Source organism: Cervus canadensis, chromosome 8 (genome assembly GCF_019320065.1).
Source record: "Cervus canadensis isolate Bull #8, Minnesota chromosome 8, ASM1932006v1, whole genome shotgun sequence".
Lineage (NCBI taxonomy): Eukaryota > Metazoa > Chordata > Mammalia > Artiodactyla > Cervidae > Cervus > Cervus canadensis.
The window spans coordinates 69,047,005-69,067,175 of NC_057393.1; the positions used below are offsets into that span (position 1 = coordinate 69,047,005).

At 36.3% G+C, this 20,171-nt stretch overlaps 1 protein-coding gene across 7 annotated transcripts in view; it reads left to right on the forward strand.

The window, feature by feature from the left end:
* Positions 1–20,171, forward strand: part of HERC4 (HECT and RLD domain containing E3 ubiquitin protein ligase 4) — a 126,138-nt gene that overhangs the window by 80,800 nt on the left and 25,167 nt on the right. For 5 of the 7 annotated variants that reach the window (XM_043476806.1, XM_043476801.1, XM_043476805.1 and 2 more), the window contains exons 15-16: positions 5,796–5,915; positions 18,370–18,393. In XM_043476806.1, the coding sequence (XP_043332741.1) occupies positions 5,796–5,915; positions 18,370–18,393 (144 nt within the window). Of the gene's footprint in view, positions 1–5,795; positions 5,922–18,369; positions 18,394–20,171 lie in introns of those variants that run through there. The other 2 variants (XM_043476807.1, XM_043476802.1) reach the window with 2 other exon arrangements.

The window sequence follows — 20,171 nt, forward strand, 5'->3', positions numbered from 1 at the left end:
GCTCTTTAGAAAAACAAGTCATTTCTCTTCCTATAGCTGAGGCTATGATAGCCATTTTTTTTCTTAGGGGGAAATAAGTTATTCTTATGTTTGCCTTCCCCAGTCCAAGACTTTCTTGCAGCACTTTAAGGTAAACTGGATCCTGCAGTAAACTGCTATTAAGATCTTCTGTCTTCATGATATGGGTCTCTACCTTTCTGTATGCCTTTTGCCTAGGATTTAAGTGAGTGATTAGATTCTTTCCTTTCTCTGGACTCTCTTTTCCTACTATTTCAGTGAACCATCCTTTGTCAGCAGGACCTTTTCCGCAAGTAATTAATTATTCACTTCCCCTCTTCCTTGTCTGCTTATCTTTATTACCTCTTAAAAAATTTTTTTCCTTAGCTGTGTCTTTTTCCACAAGTGAAAGGGAAAGGAAATTGGACCTTTTGTCTTTCATAATTACAGGCAGAACTTCAGCTAGTAACTTATGTGCCTAGCTCAGAAGCCTCAGTCTCTTTTGAGGAGAACCCTATGGGGTTCCATGTCCAGAGACCTTTTTGATGGAGCCATGCTGGAACTAGGATCCTAGATTATTGCTAGCTGAAAGGGAAAGGAAAATAAGTTCAGAAAGTTAGATAAAGTTACATGAGGTAGCCAAGATTAAAAACTTCCTTTGTACATTAATTCCTGTGAGCACTTTACATGAATTCCTCATTTAACTTTTTATAGTTATATCTTGCCCCTTAATCTGAGTATCAAAGGTCATAAACCAGTAAGTAGCAGAATTGAAATACAAATCTACTTCTAAAGTCCCTGATGTTTCTAATATACTTCTGTATCAGTATGGTAGTATAACTTGTTCAGAAGGGGATTTGGTTTTGTTTTATGCCTCTAAATCTGGAGGCTTATACTTCCATAATTGCAGATAGCATTGAATTGTTAAAAAGACTAATTCTAATTCCATCTATGCTGCTTCTTACTGATGTGATTTTGAACAAGTCTTCTTTATCGCATATGCAGATCTATAAAATAAGGATTGAAATAATAGCCTGCTTTCCCAGGATTGATGTGTTGTTTAGATTATGGAATATATATACAAATACTATACATTCATAAGGCAGAGATTTTGTTACCACCACCTTTTGAATGGGAAACTGCAGCTTTTAACTCAGTTTATTTGATCATGAGGAAATTGAGTTCCTGTTTGAAGTTGTTACATACTCAAAAGTAAGGTAGTAATGGTATCTTAGTTTCTTAGGCATCTCTTAGTGAGAGTTCTTAGGACAATCACTTACCTTTCTATTACCTCTTACTTTGGAGAAAACTTTACTTGGTCCTAACCTGTCATAGATCATTGTCAGGGATGATTTATTTTCATCTATAGTGGAACCTAAATTGCTTATTAAAGATTTGTGTTTAAGAAGACACCTTATGTCTGACAGCTGTATATATTTCTTCTCTCTGCTCCATAGTTAAGAATTAGGAGAAGTTTCCTAAAAGGGTTTCCTTCCTAACCAAATTTAGAACAGGATTAAGAACTGTAGAACTAGTCTGTCTTTCTCCTGATCTTTTCAGGATATGTAAATGACTTGTTCCTCCCTTATTGTCATGTCCTTTGGAAAGCTTTTGAATTAGAAATCACTCCCAGTGCTCCAAATGGCATCGCAAGAAAGATAATTTTGGTACCTGCTGTCAGGAATGAATGTGTTACCAGATAAATGAATTTGCTGGCAAGAAATTGGGATGTTTAGTAGTTTCTGAGTTTTCACACAGTACATTACAGAGATACTAATATGCCAAAAGAAAAGACTTGCTTGGTCTGACTAGCCTAAGTGCTGCATATCATGCTAATCCTCTAAGTCAGTGATTATCAAAAATTTTTTTTCAAGGGACCCTTAAACCCAAACAAATAAGGGATATGTTTACATACCATATACCACCTCTGAACTCAGGTATATAAATGAGAGTACTAAACTGTAATGAATATATGAAGCGTTATGATCACATATATATAGTTTCTATTTTTTACATTTTAGACAGCAGTATTGAATGTGTGGGTTGTTTTGAACTTCTGTCATGTAATTTTTAAAATTCATTTTACAAACATTTACTGAGTGCCTACTGTGTGCATATTTGGTGCAGTTATAAGCTTTAGTGATGCAGTTATAAGGAAAAGATGTGATTTCTGCCCTTGTTAAGATTATAAATGTGGACCAGTTGTATAATACAAATAAATAATTGTTTATGGTATAGCATGGTAAGTGTAGATTAAGCAAAAGGATGGGCGCTGTGGAAACACACAGGAGGGCATATAACGCAAAAGAATTAAAGAAGACTTCCTGAAGAAAATAATGCCTTGTCAATGTTACCTTCCATACAAATGTATTTTTATTTATAGTTTTTAAAACCGTTGATTTTATGTGTAAATCTGTATACAGGTCTTCTGGATCGGTCTTCTATTCAGTGCCTAAATATTTCTCTATTTTTAAAAGACTAACAACTGGTTTTGTCTTTAGTTATTAAATCATTGTGACTGAATTAACTGTTAACCATCATTTCCCCCCACGTCTTAAGTTTTACTGAAATTTGTCTGTTCCTGAATGAAACCTGATTTCTAAATTGTTAGTTTTTATTCTAACCTGATGGTCTTCTCAGGCAGCTCAGTGGTATAGAATCCACCCGCCAAAGCAGGAGACACAAGAGACATGGGTTTGATCCCTGGGTTGGGAAGATCCTCTGGAGTAGGAAATGGCAACTGATTCCAGTGTTTTTGCCTGGAAAATTCCATGGACAGAGGATTCTGGCAGGCTACAGTCTAGTGAGTTGCAAAGAGTAGGACACAACTGAGGGGATATATACACACACATTCTAACGTAGCATGTCTTATCAAAAACGTATGTCATATCTGCACGATATAAAAGCTATAAACACTGGTTGCTACTGGTGAGGGAAACTGCAGTTTACCTTTTAGAATAAATATTTCAGATAAAGAAAAATACATCAGAGGTCAATAGGATGTGGATCATTTTCAACAAGTATCATTAAATTTTTAAAGAGTCTAATGTAATAGTTAATGTATATATTTAGTAGTTTCTGCACATAAATATTGGACTTCCTAGGTGGCTCAGTAATAAAGATTTGCAGGAGACACTGGGTCTGGAAGATCCCCTGGAAAAGGAAATGGCAGCCCACTCTAGTATTCTTGTCTGGGAAATCCCATGGACAGAGGAGGCTGGCAGACTACAGTCCATGGGATCACAAAAGAGTTGGACACAACTTAGTGATTAAACAACAACAACAATACAAAAATATTGGAGAAGGAAAAACCAATGAGTTTTTGTGTGTAATTGCTGGGTTTATTTTCTCTTTTAGTAGTAGAAAGAGTTAAGCTGTAAGGCAAGAATTGTAAACTTTTTCTATGGAGGTTTAGATAGTAATGTTTTATACTTTGTGAACTTGTGGTTTTTCTTATAACTGCTCAACTCTATTTTTAATGTTTTTTATGTTATTATAAATGATAATTAAAATTATTTTTGATTGTTAGCAGTATGGAGAAATTTAGTTTTGTTGCTCGTGTGGAGAAATTCAGTTGAATTTTTTTATGTACACAGTCATGATATTTTCTTTCCTTATTTAATTGGCTAAGACTTCCGAGTACAATGTTGAATATAAATGGTTGCAGTGGACAATTCTTGTCTAAGTCTTCATCTTAGAAAGAAAGTTTTTAATGTTTTACTCATAAGCATGATGTTAGCTGTAAAGTTTTTATTTTGTTTTTAAGGTGAGCTTTATCTGTTTGAAGAACTTCCTTTCTGTTCCTGGTTTGCTGAGAGTTGTTATTATGAAGGGACGTTGAACTTTGTTAGATGCTTTTTTTCTGCATCTGTTGAGATGAACAAATTATTATTATTATTTTTTTTCCCTGAAATGTAGTGAAATTCATTTGTGTTAGTTGAATCAATAGTGTATTCCTGGGATGAACTCCACTTAGACATTTTATATTATTTTATATATATTGTTGGATTTAATTTGTTCATATTTTGTTGAGAGTTTGTGTCTGTGTTCATTAGGGATGTTGATTGGCTAAATTTTGTTTCTCATCAGCTTCTTAGCATCAGGGTTATCCTAGCATCATAAAATGAATTAAGAAATGATCCCTCTTCTCTGTGTTCTGAGTTTAAGATTGGTATTATTAAATTTTTGATAGAATTCACCAGTGAAGCCATCTTGTCCTGGACTTTTCTTTTGAAAAATGTAAATCTTTATTAATAACATTAAATTTAAAAACCATAGTGTTTTGTATTTCTTATCTTTCTTTTCCTCTACTTGATTGTCCTTAATTTGATCTTCTAGGTTCCTAAAGCTGAGATTTTTTTTTTTTGGTGGCAGTACCACACAGTTGGTGAGATTGAACCCAGTCTGTGGCAGTGAAAGCACCGAGTCCTAACCACTAGACCGCCAGGGAATTCCTGAGCTGAACCTTTTTAGGCTATTGATTTTAGACCTTTTATTTTAGCATGATCGTTAAATGCTATCAGTTTCCTTCTATGCTCTGCTTTACCAGCATTCCACAAATTTTGATCAGTTTTGTTTTTATTTTCAATAAGTTCAAAATACCTTCTAAAGCACCTTTCTACGTACTCCAGCCTCTAGGTCATCTCTGAGTCTGGCTCTTAATTGCTTTTTCTCTTAGACTTTTTTTTACATGTCCTTTGTTTTATTTACTTATCTGATTTTGGATATGTCTCACAAATTTTGGATGTCTGTAAAATAGTAAAAGCTGAATTTATTCCTGTAAATTTGTATACCTCTTGTGTGGGTGGTAGTTTCGGGATCCAGGCTGGTCTAATCTGTAGTTAATCTGGAGTTAAGTTTTTATTATTATTAATTAATTAATTATTTCTCACTCACCTGAGTCTTTGTTGTTGCTTGTGGACTTTCTCTAGTTGCAGCAAGCCGGGGATGGGGCGGGCGGGTGGTTCCTCTTCAGTTTCGTTGCGATGGCTTTTCTTGCTGCGAAGCATCGGCTCCAGGTGCTTGGGCTTCAGTAGTTGCAGCGTGCAGGCTCTAGCGCACAGCACCAGCAGTTGTGGTGCACAGGCTTAGTTGCTCCATGGCATGTGGGATCTTCCCGGATCAGGGATCAAACCCGGGCCTCCTGCACTGGCAGGCAAATTCTTTACACTGAGCTACCAGGGACGCCCAGGGGTTGTCATGACTTCTTGATAAATGAATTCTTTTAGCATTACTAAATGGGCCTTTTTTCCTCTGGAAATCTTGTCTTGTCTTGTCTTGAAATCTGCTCTGAGTAGTCTCAGAAAGTTGGTGCTTTCCATTGGGATATCCCCCACCAAGTCTCACTTAGGCTTTCATGGTTTAAGAGTTAGCCAAAGATGAAGGGGGAGTTTACATTCAGATTTTGGAGCTTTAGCTATTCTTACTATTATTTAAGTTCCATTCTCAATCAGAAGACTTTATACTTTCTGGTTTGTATAATATGTGTGTGTATATATATATATATATGTATATATATATATATATATTTAATGGTATATCTCATGTGGTGTTACATAAATATTTTATTTTTTACTTGATTTTGATGTACTAAGTACAGATATCACATCTTATAAATCTTTGTATTTCTCATAGCACTTAACTAGCATTTTACATATGGTAGGCACTCAGTAAATTTTTTTTTATAGGAAGAGAAAATAACTAAGAAATCTCAAACCTTTTTCTGTTTAAATACTTTTCAGGCTCTTTCTTAGGCACTGGTTAAATTTAATGTTAATTACATTTTTATTTTTTTGTAGGTAAATGAGAAATCTGGACAGATTATTCAGTATGATAAATTTTATATACATGAAGTACAAGAATTGATAGACATACGGAATGATTATATCATCTGGGTCCAGCAGCAGGCCTATGGAATGGTATGTTACTTATTGCATTTTATGATTTTTTTTTTTTGTATCATTTGTTCTAATACAAAGTGAACAGTTGTATATTATTGAAATAGCAGAGCTTTTATCCAGAAATCATTTTTTAAATAAAAACATACTGCAATATGGCAGCTATATATATATTATGCAGTGTCTATAAGTAAGTGTTCAGCTTTTATATAAAGCCAAACCAAAGACATAGATTACACTTTTTTACAGAAAAATGCAAATATGACGTAGGTTTTAAGTCTCATTTATTTTCTATGAGGTTGTCTCTTAATTCTCTAATACTGAGAATACTGGAGTGCTGATACTTGAACTCTAAGAGTATATTAAAATTTTGAGGTCAGTGCCTCAAAACTACCAGAAGAGAGCTGTGCAACCATTCATTCTTTCTTTCCCCCCCCCCCTTTCATGTATTTAATTTGATTTCAGTTTTTTGTTGTATATCCACAAGTGTACATATTTCTTTCCATGTGGCTAAGTCTCTAATAACTAGACACTTAAATGTTCTGTTAAAATAATAGCATGGGGACTTCCCTGGTGATCCGTGGTTAAGACTCCACATTTCCATCCCAGGGTGTGTGGGTTCAGTTCCTGGTCAGGAAACTAAGATCTCCAAAGATCTGTGTGGTCCAAAAAACATAAAAATAATAACGTAGTCTTATAAAACTTTAATTAGTCATGTGAAATTTCAATATAGAACTGGATAAGCAGCTAGATACAAAACAGGTTTAATACTCTTATTTGCTAACCTTTGTAATATACTTAAGGCCAACTTTTTCATCTGTGAAGCAGATACTCGAAGTAATATGCATGTAGCAGTTCTAGAAAGGAGAAAGGATCAGTGACCCCACAAGAGACTGAGCCAGACTTGCCTGTGACTGTCCGGGAGTCTCCGGTGGAGATGTGGGTCGACAGCGGCCTGCCGTGAGGTGTAGGGCACTGAGTACATAAGTCCTGGGAGTTGTGGTATGCTGGTAGAAGTCTTTTTGAAAGAAGTTACCCCTACCGTAATTTGGCCTGAGGGAGGGAACACAGCCTCACCCATCTACAGAAAATTGGATTAAAGATTCACTGAGCTTGGCCCTGCCCAGCAGTATTCTTACCTTGAGAACCTCATAAACAATATGGAAAGGCGAAAGGATATAAAACACTGAAAGATGGACTCCCCAGGTCAGTAGGTGCCCAGTATGCTACTGGAGAACAACGGAGAAATAACTCCAGAAAGATGAAGAGGCTGAGCCAAAGCAAAAACACCACCCGGTTGTGGATGTGACTGGTGATGGAAGTAAAGTCCGATGCTGTAAAGAGCAATATCGCACAGGAACCTGGAATGTTAGGTCCTTGAGTCAAGGTAAATTGGAAGTGGTCAATCAGGAGATGGCCAGAATGAACATCGACGTTTTAAGAATCAGTGAACTAAAATGGACCAGAATGGGCAAATTTAATTCAGATGACCATTATATCTACTACTGTGGGAGAGAATCCCTTAGACGAAATGGAGTAACCCTCATAGTCAACAAAAGAGTCCAAAATGCAGTACTTGGGTGCAATCTCAAAAATGACAGAATGATCTTTGTTCGTTTCCAAGGCAGACCATTGAAGATCACAGTAATCCAAGTCTATGCCACAGCCACTAATGCTGAAGAAGCTGAAGTTGAACAGTTCTGTGAAGACCTACAAGACCTTCTAGAAATAACACCAAAAAAAAAGATGTCCTTTTCATCATAGGGGACTGGAATGCAAAAGTAGGAAGTCAAGAGATACCTGGAGTAACAGGCAAGTTTGGGCCTCGAGTACAAAATGAAGCAGGACAAAGGCTAATAGTGTTTTGCCAAGAAAATGCACTGGTCATAGCAAGCGCCCTCTTCCAACAGCACAAGAGAATACACATGCACATTACCAGATGGTCAATACTGAAATCAGATTGATTATATTCTTTGCGGTAGAAGATGGAGAAGCTCTAAACAGTCAGCAAAAACAAGACTGGGAGCTGACTGTGGCTCAGATCATGAACTCCTTATTGCAAAATTCAGACTTATATAGGAGAAAGTAGGGAAAACCACTAGACCATTCAGGTATAACCTAAATTAAATCCTTTATGATTATACAGTGGAAGTGCAAATAGATTCAAGGGATTAGATCTGATAGAATGCCTGAAGAACTGTGGACGGATGTACATAACATTATACAGGAGGCAGTGATCAGAACCATCACCAAGAAAAAGAAATGCAAAACGGCAAAATGGTAGTCTGGGAAGGCCTTATAAATAGCTGAAAAAAGAAGAGAAGGTAAAGGAGAAAAGAAAAGATATGCACATCTGAATGCACAGTTCCAAATAATAGCAGGGAGAGATAAGAAAGTCTTCCTAAGTGATCAGTGCAGAGAAATAGAGGAAAACAGTAAAATGGGAAAGGCTAGAGATCTCTTCAAGGGAACATTTCATGCAAAAATGGGCACAATTAAGGACAGAAATGGCATGAACCTAACAGAAGCAGAAGATGTTAAGAAGAGGTGGCAAGAATACACAGAAGAATATACAAAAAAGGTCATCTTCATGACCCAGATAACCACAATTGTGTGATCCTTCACCTAGAGCCAGACATCCTGAAGTACGAAGTCAAGTGGGCCTTAGGAACCATCACTACAAACAAAGCTAGTGGAGGTGATTGAATTCCAGTTGAGCTATTTCAAATCCTGAAAGATCGTTCTGTGTAAGTGCTGCATTCAATATGCCAGCAAATTTCGAAAACTCAGCAGTGGCCACTGGACTGGAAAAGGTCAGTTTTCATTCCAGTCCCAAAGAAAGGCAATGCCAAAGAATGTTCAAACTACCGCACAATTACACTCATCTCACACACTAGCAAAGTAATGCTCAAAATTCTCCAAGCCAAGCTTACAGTATGTGAACTGAGAACTTCCAGATGTTCAAGCTGGATTTAGAAAAGGCAGAGGAACCAGAGATCAAATTGCCAACATACGTTGTGATATTGAAAAAGCAATAAAATTCCAGAAAAACATTACTTCTGTTTCATTGACTGTGCTAAAGCCTTTTGACTTTATGGATCACAACAAACTGTGGAAAATTCTTCAAGAGATGGGAATAGCAGACCACCTTACCTGCCTCCTGTGAAACCTGTATGCAGGTCAGGAAGCTACAATTAGAATCAGACATGGAATAATGGACTGGTTCCAAATTGAGAAAGGAGTACATCAAGGCTGTATATTGTCACACTGCCTATTTAACTTAAATGCAGAGAACATCATGTGAAATGCCGGGCAGGATGAAGCACAGATTGGAATCAAGATTGTCGGGAGAAATATCAGTAACCTCCGATAGGCAGATGACACCACCCTTATGGCAGAAAGCTAAGAGGAACTAAAGAGCCTCTTTAGTGTGGCTCACAACAAACTGTGGAAAATTCTTCAAGAGATGGGAATAGCAGACCACCTTATCTGCCTCCTACAAAACCTGTATGCAGGTCAAGAAGGAAAGGTTCGACAAAGGTCCGTCTAGTCAAAGCTGTGGTTTTTTTCAGTAGTCAGGTATAGATGTGAGAGTTGGACCGTAAAGAAGGCTGAGCACCAAAGAACTAACTGTGGTGTTGGAGAAGACTCTTGAGAGTCCCTTGGACTGCAAGGAGATCAAAACAATCAATCCTAAAAGAAATCAGTCTTGAATATTCACTGGAAGGACTGATGCTAAAGCTCCAATACTTTGGCCACCGGATTCGAAGAACTGACTCATCAGAAAAGACCCTGATGCTGGGAAAGATTGAAAGCAGGAGGAGAAGGGGACGACAGAGATGAGATGGTTGGATGGCATCGCTGACTCAATGGATGTGAGTTTAAGTGAACTCCAGGAGTTGGTGATGAACAGGAAGCCTGGTGGGCTGCAGTCCATGGGTCACAAAGCGTCAGATGTGACTGAGTGACTGAACTGAACTGAATTCTAGCAAGGCCTTTCATTGGTTGTTGTCACCAACTGCAAGCTCCTTGTGAACAGGCTCTCTGTCAATTTATTCACCTGTACTTTTTATAGTGTCTCATACATGTCTTGTAGGCCCTTAGAAAGTACAGTAGTTTTTGAATGGCAGTGCAGTTTATTGCGTGCTCTTTTTAGGGTACTCTTCCCTATAGGAATAAGGTGACTTCCGGAACATCTTGAACACTTTCTAGAACATAGCAAAGACTTCCCTAGGTACTTAGGTCTTCTTTGGGACAGACTTGTTGATTATTTTCCCCAGAATCACTAGGAGACTCAGTCAGGTTTACAACCATCCTACAGATTTACCTCTACCCGTTTGCTCATTCAGCAAATTCTTAGTAAGAATCTGCTGTGTAACAGACAGGCTTCCCAGGTGGTGCTAGTGGTAAAGAATTCACCTACCAGTGCAGGAGATGGGAGAGACGAGGTTCAGCCCCTGGGTTGGAAGATCCCCTGGCGTAAGAAATGATACCCGCAACCCATGATTCTTACCTGGAAAATTCCATGAACAGAGGAGTCTGACAGGCTGAAGTCAGACACGACTGAGCAACTGAAAACACATGTAACAAGCACTTATTTAGGTATTAGAAATACAGTGCTGAAGCAGATGGATAAGGCCTGTTCTCATGAAACTTACAGTCTAGTAGGCAAGATGAATAGTAACCAAGTAATGCGCACCCTTCTTCCCCTGCCATAAAAAGCTAATAATGTGCACTATATAGAGGATGGAAATAAGGTAATAAAGACTGGATGGTTTCTTGCAGTTGGGTAATCAGAAATGTCTTTTCTAATGAAGTATGATCTGTAATCTAAATGAGACAAAGCAGCCATGTAAGATCAGTGCAAGGAAAATTTCAGGAAAAATGAGTATCTAGTAAAAGACCTTAGGTGAGAACAAGTTTGATATGTTTTATGGATAGAAAAAGGCGAATATAAAATGGGCTTCCAAGGTGGCTCAGTGGTAAGGAATCCACTTATACCAATGCAAGAGACACAGGAGACACTGGTTTGATCCTAGGGTTGGGAAGATCCCCAGGAGTAAGAAATGGTAGCCCACCCCAGTGTTCTTGCCTGGGAAATCCCATGGACAGAGGAGCCTGGTGGGCTACAGTGCCTGGGGTTGCAAAATGTTGTACATAACTGACAGACTGAGCACACACATGGCTAAAAATAAGGGAATGGGGAGAGTTCTGAGAAATAATCAGAGAAACGGGCAGGTGCCAGATTATGAAAGGTTTAGTAGATTAAGATCAGAAATACGGTTTTAATCTGAAGTGTTATGGTTAGCTGTTGGGTGCTGGTGATCCTAACGTGAATATTGTACAGTGCAATTTATATTCTGAAATAACTACCCTGTCAGCTGTGTGGAGGTTGGAATGAGGGGGATGGAACAAAAAGTTAAAGGGAGACCAGTTAGAAGATAGTTTTAGTAGGTTAGGGGAGAGAAAATGATGAGTTTGGCCATGGTTGGTAGTTGTATAATGGAAGGAGGAAATAAATGGTCTTGAGTACCTCTTGGAGGTAAAAGGGACAAGAATTATTGATAGATATGAAATGAGGAAAGGAGAGAAATCAACAAATGAGATGAAAGGTAGAAGGAAAACTAGAGTAGTGTTGTGGAAACTAAAAAAGGGAAGGAGAAATCTGTATTGAATGCTGTTGAGAAACAGGATAAAACCATGGAATTGAGCAGTGAATTTGGTTTCATGAAGGTCACTGGTAACCTTGATGATGCCAGTCTAGGGTAAGTTATGCTTAAGAGAAATTTAGGGGTGAGGAATAGGGAACGGCCTTCATAGGCAGTACTTTCACAGAGTTCTGCACTTGAGAGGAGGGGGTAAGAAAAGTAGAGCTATAGCTGGAGTCAAGGGACAGCAGTGTTGTGAGAAAGAAAATCCTTGTCTTCTGGAAAGCTTTGAATAAACATTTCCTTTTTCCTTCCCTGTTTTAACTAAATCTCTCATCTAGGTAAAGCTTTTCACAGTCTTCCTCTAGAGAACTCCTAAGACAGGAGAGAAAACATATTTCTTGAGGTTATTAATTTTCCCTCTGCAAGACTTGTTTTCATCTTTGAGTGAATGCAGATTTCAGACTTAATAAATATTTATTGTAAAAGGAATTAAAATTATTTACCATTGAGGAGCACTGATGACTCAGACAATGAACTTTTTTTATTCTAAGACTTTGCATGTAAACTCTGACATACCATCTCGGTAACCTCGGTCTTTGAGCAGTGTTTTTGAGACTGCATTAATATATAGACTTCTTTTAAAATAAAACAATTCCTTTAAGAAGCTTAATGTTCACTTACCCTGTTTATGACCATCTTATTTAAATGTATACAAATACTGAACTAGTTCTAAACTCCTGGTTCTTAGCTTTTAAAAGAATTCTAAAGCCATAACAACTTTGTAAATTAATTATAACACTACAAATTTTAAAATGAGGTTATTTAGTATGGAGGATGATTATGTTGTCTTGATCAGGAATCTCCGCTCACAACCTGATTAAGAAAGGAGTGTTAACATAAGAGCACTTAGGTTCCTGTATCACCTCAACATTTTTTTAGTGTTTTTCTTTTTTATTAAATCTAATTCCTTGTGGTATACAATAAATCCTTGTTGGTTCTCTGTTTTATGTCAGCTGTAATGCCCTGCTCCATTTGTTTCTCCTACTCCCCCCCCTTGGTAACTATAAGTTGTTTTCTATGTGAGTCTGTTTCCGTTTTGTACATAGATTCAGTTGTACTATATTTTAAATTCCACATGTAACTTATATCATATAGTATCTGTATTTCTGTCTGACTTATTTCACTAAGCATTTCACTCTGTCCTGAAGAGTTATATCCTCTTGGGTCACCGTGAATTAGATCTGATGTCCTTTGACATCTGAATTTTTACCTAGTATGTAGGTTATAAAACAATTCTGATCAGGTTAAGAGAAAATGGCAGTCTAATAGAACTCTTAAGGTAACAATAATCTTGTGCTTTGTGATAAAGCTGTGGTTTGAATGTTTGCTTTTAAACTTTGCAGGCTTATATCCAAACTTCTCTTTGTGTATAACTGTGATGATATCAAATTGAATTTCCTTAGGAACTCTTTCAGTGCCACTGTTTTCTGGTAAGAGGGAGACAGTAGAGGACCATCTTATTTCAAGATTTTCCAAGTTTCTGTACTTGAGAATTGCTTTCTATTACTCTGCTCTTTCAACCACATGATTTTCCTTTTTCTCCATTTATAGACAGACTGGTATTGAATATGTGGTTGTGGCAGTGGAAACTTGTTCTTTAATTGGCACAGTGGATTTAATATCACATCTTTGAAATCAGAATCTAGAACCCATGATTTGGGTTCTTCTGGTCTTCTGGAAATAGAAGGCTGACAATTTACTTTGAAGGTCTTTGACTAACACAAGTAGTTTATTAATTTATAATATGATATCTGAAGGAGCATTCTGTGGGAGAATTCAAACCACTTCGACATTTACATGTAATGCTAAAGGCTTTTTTCCCCTGAGACTGTTTAATAAAATTCATACTTGGATTACTAGTGTTGACACTAGGTTGAACATCATATTGGCCTTGTAAGTAAAGTTAGTAAAGTTTAGAGTCTGTCCTAAAGATCCAAGTTATTTTGTGATGATATAGATATGTATATGTGTATTTATATAACCAACAGATATATACACATATATATGTACTTTATGTATACAACATACATATGTATAACATTATTGAATAAGAGTTATGATCTTGAAATAATTCCATTCCTTTGATGTGAAAGTTTAAAATATTCCTTGATAGAACATAGTTACTATGAATTATAAAAAATGTCTATAAATTTTATTTATATATACATGTATTTTATATCTATATGTAAATATATACACCGTGCTGTGCTGTGCTGAGTTGCTCAGTCATGTCTGACTCTTTGCAGCCCCATGAGCTGTAGCCCTCCAGGCTCCTCTGTCCATGGGATTCTCCAGGCAAGAATACTGGAGTCAGTTGCCATGCCCTCCGCCAGGGGGTATTCCCAACCCAGAGATTGAACCCAGGTCTCGTTCATTGCAAACAGATTCCTTATCGTCTGAGCCACCAGGGAGACAAAATATATGCACATCTGTATGTGAAACTTCACCTTGTTCTAAACACTGCAAGGTGATTATTTCACCTTTATTATATTTCTCTTTATGCTATAGTCTGTTGAGATTTTTTTTTTCTCAGATTTTCTTTCCCAGTCAAGTATTTAAGAATCCATCAGGTTTATAAACCTTAAACACAGGGCTATATGTCATTTATAATTCAATAGAACCAGAAGGAAAAAAAATCCATTAGGTGTGTGCTTCTAAGAATGCATCAGGTATATGCTTTCCTTGTCTCTAAATATTAAAAACTAATTCTGTGAATTTTTTGCACCCCTTATAATGTCCTTTTGTATGGCTGAGACTAACTTTTCACCTCATTCTCTCCTATTTTCCCATCCTCTTTCATCTGTTTCCCTCTACACGTTTCCGTGAAGTTTTTGCTTGATCCTCCTACTCCTGCCGCTTACTATTACTATATAAGCTTCTCTGTTTTGTTTTTGCAGACTCTGATATTAGGATATGAAACTTTTTTTCAGTTGGATCCCTTTTGCTTTTTATCTGTTTTTCTCCCTCTACAGTAAATAGTTTCATGGCAAGGGTATGTGAGTTTTCTCTTACCTTCTACTATTTGATGTTTTTTTCCCCACTTTCTGGATATTATTCTTAGTTTATTTGCTTACTTCTTTTAATTTTGCTCTAAAATTTTTTCTAAAAATACTTTAGTGAGGAATTCCCTAGTGGTCCAGTAGTTCTGGTTTTCACTGCCAAGGGCCGGGTTCGATCCCTGATAGGGAGCTAGGTTCCCGCAAGCTGTGAGGCATAGTCAAAAGACAGAATTACTTTAGTGGTTACAACTAATCTTTTTGCTGCTTTTTCTTCCCTTTCTTATCCTTTTTGTTCCTATACAATATCAATATATATCTAGCAAAAATTGATGAATGTATAGACAGGTCTGTGCTGAGTCTTTGCCTGTTATAATTGAATCAAATTATAAACATTTTTTAAAGTGTATATTCATTTATTTCAAGAACTGTGTATGCCTATGTCAGATACAAGTAAGTACTAATTAAATACATTTGATAAATTGGTGAAATTTTTAGTCTTTGATATTATACTTTATATATTTTTAAGTCATAACTTTTATTTCAGTATTAATTTTGCCATGTTTATAAGTCATTACTGTATTTGTTCTGTGGAGTTAAGGTTTTATACTTTAACTGTGGACAATGTTGAGCTAATGACATGACATGCTCACCAGCAAACCAGGAAGATAGACTGATGTAACAGCTGGGAAGACCAGCTGGTACTTCCTGGGTTTGAGCTTCTTCCTCATTTAATGAAATGAAGAAATTAAAGTACATTTGCATACTTTAATATTTGTGATACATTTAATACTTGCATTATAAACCTTGTAGATGTAATATTTCCCAGAACATTCTCACTTGCTTTTTAAGCCCCCTTGTCATCTTTAATGGCATTAATATTTTGTGGATTCTTGGACTGATTCCGTATGCCTTGGATTACCAAGTTATATTTGTATATTTTTCATTTTCTTCATGTTTTAGGAGTATCTTTTATATTTCTGTCTAGTCACCAACACTTTATATTTATCTGAATTACTTCAGTAACTTCGGTATCCTGTTTATACTTAGAGTAATTCTGTGTTACACCCTTAAATAATGATGTCACCAGCAATGATACAGTGTTTTGTCATAAGTAATATGTTGAAACTAAAACGTGCCAAGGGATTGCATCTTTTTATGTCTAAAACTAAGTAAATTATCATTCACTGTTGATGTTTAAAGCACTCTTAGTGAAGTTTGCTTCAGACAATGAGACCTGACTTTTGAACATTCTTTCAGGCCTTTCTCACTCTGGTTTCTAGGACATTGGGTAAATAAAATTAGGCATACCTTGACCTAATTTCATGGGCCCCAGTCTACAAACAGCCAAAAGACAGTGCTTGGGTATGTGGATTTGGAGCCAAGAGTGGACTGCGGATTAAATGATACAGTGGATTTTCAGCAGTGGACCTTTAGTTGGCCACACGTATTTTGCCAGCATTTTGTCCCCATACTGCCCCCCTGCCCCACCCCGCCGCCACCACCACTTTTTCTTTTAAATTTCCCTTGGAAATGCTACTGTGACTCAGTTAGACTTGAAACTAATACGATATTTCCCAGAGGAGTTTACCCTTGCTTTTTTACCTGTTCACTTTGTTTTCAGTGTTTAAGCTTTTGTCTTAGGTTTCTTAACACTTAAATTGAAATTTCTAATGGTGATCTTAATCTGGTTTTTCCTTTGATGCTTCTTCCCTAGGTAAATCATTTTGCTTGGTATCTTGTAATCTCTCTTCTTTTCCCAAGTTATCCACGTCCCATTATTTTTTCATATTTCTTCTAGCTTACATCTCTCTCTACAATCAGACTTATGGTTTAGTTGCACTGTAAATTCTGACAGTCTTCCCAATGCAAAATGATATGCCTAGCATCTTTCTCTGTTACATGTAGCAACAAAGTACACATAGGTTAGTGTTTCATTATAAATAGTAAAGTCCATCTTCCATGATACCAGGTATGAAACATAGTTATCAAATTGGCCATAGGTAGTCAGAAAAATGTTGAAAGGTTTCTTACTCACACTTTCTTAGTTGTCGTAGGACTTTAAAAACATCCCACAAGATATGTTTAGTACTATACAAGTATTTCAGGTGTTCCTGTTAAGTTGCTTTAAATTAAACTGAGTGTAATCTAAATGGCTTTTTCTGCAGAACAGCTTGTATAATGTATTGCTAGCACTGCCATTGGGACACATATGTGGTGATAATTTGGTACTCAGAGTTTTTTTAATTAAACGATTGTAAATATTTATCTTTCTCAGAATAGGAAGTTAAAGTCATACTTACTTATGCTTATATTGTCTTGGCTTTATTTGGCACAATATAGTGAATAAACCCTAAATGTTTGCTAATATATTAAAGTTTCCAATGATACCCCTTGAGGCATATGCAAGAATCTAGCCAACTGCAGAGTTAGAACAATTCACAAAGACTGCCGTCACTTCTGATACCAATTGCGAGGTTGGAAGATTCCTGGAACCATTCTCAGGTTCAGTAATTTGCTACGAAATTCACAGAACTAATTGAAAAGTATTACATTGACATTTACAGTTTATTATAAGGAAAGAATTCAGATTAAAATCAGCCAAGGGGAAAAGTGCATAGGTAGAGTCTGGGAAAGGTACCAAAGACTGAACTTTTGTCTTCCTCTCCCTGAGGAGTCATGGACAAGTTACTTTCCTAGCATCTGTTTGTGTCAATACTCACAGAGTATTGTCAACCAAGGCAGCTCACTAGAGCCTTGGTGCCCAGAGTTTTTACTGAGGCTCCATCACATACTGCCTATATGACTGGCCTTTACTTGCCAACCCTTTTGTAGTAAGAACTGATAACCATGTATCCCAGAGTCTCCAGGCAAACAATGATACTCCTGTTGAGGTATGAAATTCCAAAGTCCTATAGATTGTCTTCCAGGGCAAAATCAGACTACTGGGAGATGATCTCTTTGGGTAAGATTAACTCCTCACTGTACAAGGTACCATCTGCAAATTTAGTAACATACTTTTGGAGATTTTAACCCTTTATTTGAGTCTGCACTGTAAGCATACGTGAAAGCTTTTTTCAAGAAAGTGGTGTACATTTCTGTTCAATGCAGTGGTAAGCTTTCATTATAATTTTCGTTATTATGTCCTTCATGAATATCTCTGTCTCTTCCATTTCTTGTTTCTACTTAACAACCCCTATGCCCTGGCTTGTACTTCCTATTTTAAGCTAATTTAATGTTAAAGAATCCTTAGTATTTAGATACCTGCATTTCATTGGTTATTTTTGATGAATAACAACAACTTATGGCTTATTTTCTCCATGTAGCTCTTTAATCTACTAAACACTTTTTAAACATTTTGTCAAGATTAACCAAGTCTTTGAGGAATATTTTCTCCCATTTTCCAAGTGGAGAAATTGGGCCATAAAATTATTTCAAGACCAAATTAGTTGTAAGAGTAGTTTTTCTTTTCTGCTTAAATTCTGCAAATGACATAGTTACTTGCTGAAACCAAATTTCATTATGTTCAAGCCTCAATGATTTTCTGATCACAAGATATCTGAAAGAAAGCTCTTACTACACTTATAGATATATAAGGTATATGTAGAAAGGGTAAGTTTTGTTGTAGATGTATTTTGGTCTACTTCGTTAATTCAGTATTCTACTGTAGCAGAATAAATGAAATGCTACTTTGAATAGAAATGGTTAAATTTGGACACTAACATTGCTCTTTCCTCATTACTGTTACATTCTGCACTGCCGTCTTAGGATGTCAACCATGGATTAACTGAGGTAAGTTTGGTGTAATAAAGTCTCCTGTTCAGAGTAAGATATACTCTGTGTTGTCTTAAGTGATTGGAGATCCCAAGCTTCCTCTTTTTTGTGACTGTAAAACATATATATATTTTATATATATATATATGAATGAGTATATAGAACTTGCCCTATATGACATTTCAGAGGAATTTTCTGAAGAAAATTAGACCCTTTTTTCTTTAGTTAACATTACACCTATATGATGCCTTTTAACAATGTTTGTTTTCAAATACTTCCTATCCTTTTAGTCTTTCAGAATAAAATTTATAGTGTCCTCAGAATACAAAAAAAAGCAAACTTGTAAAATTTAACAAATGCCTACCCAGAGGGCAGAAAATATATTATGTTGGAGAGGTAGAATTATCTTCAGTTTTTAAACTAATAATTGAAATTCAACATGGTCATAGAATTGAATAAACTTTCAAAGTTCTAGTATTTTGGCTTACATAATCAACAGTCCTGAACCACCTTTTTTTAACACTTGGGAATTTTGTATTATATTTCTGTTACAGAATACATTAGGTTTTATTGTTTACTGTGGTTTTTTCCCCAGCACTTAAATCAATGACATATTTAGAATTAGCTTTAAATTATAGGCCCAACATTGTTTGCTTCCTCACCCTCAAATAGAAGCAACATATCAAATTATGAAATCAAAGAGTTCTGGGGCTGACGATGACTTTAGAAATTGTCTCAGTCTTCTAGTTTCAGAGTAGTGAAAAGACTAGAAAAGTCATCAATAGCTGGTTAGTGACACAAGTACAGGGTGGAGGGTAAAATTGTCATATGAAAAATAGCCAAGAATGATAACTTACTTAATGATTAATATAACTCAGCATATTGTCTTACATGTTGAGAACAACGAATTGATAATCTTGTGTTCTATATGGATAGGGCATTATTGAATTATTTCATTGTTTTTGATGGCCATAGTTAAAAGAGGCCTGGACAGATTGAAATATATTTAAAAGATGGCGGTTGGGATGAAGTTGGAATGGGATGAAGTAGAGTTGGAAACCATATTTTTCAGGATGGTTGGAAAGACTGGGCATGTTTAGTGTGGAAAAAAGACAGCTTAGGGAGAACATGGCAGCATGAAGTATCTAAACCATATAAACTTCCCTGTAGGGGCAGAATGAAGATTGAAATACAAAACAAAGTGATATATAAAAATGCAGATTCAGACTTAACATAAAAAGCTTTCTAAGAACTTAAAAAGAAGAGCGTTGCTTCTTGTATATTAAGTCTTCACTGGAAGCCTTACAAGGAGAAGGGGCTCTGTGTCAGAACTAGCACAAAAATTTTGCTTTGTTGGATACACGGTAGAAACACATCCTCTAGCTGATGTGTGACTGGCAGTTCATAGCTCTTTGTATTTTTCTGGCCTGTTAAAAACTTGGCAGTCAATCACTACTTCATCTGCTAGGATAAATAATTATCGATAAGGTGACTAATATCTGAGAATGATAGTAAAAGACCAACTATTATTGATCAGCTTTGTAGGTTCACAGAAAATAATAGTACTGATCGTGCTTATTTTGTATGTTGAATGAACAAATTTTGGGGCTCACAATAATGTTGGCACCCTACAGCATGCAGTAAATATCTGTTGAATGAATAAGTAGATTGCTTATCATTGGCCTCAGTTGCTAGAGTAGCCCTAACATATAAGAACTGGGTACTGTATTTAACAGAGGATCCCCAAATTTAGAATAAATTTCCAGTCTAGTTCACTGAAACTTCGAGTTTAATAT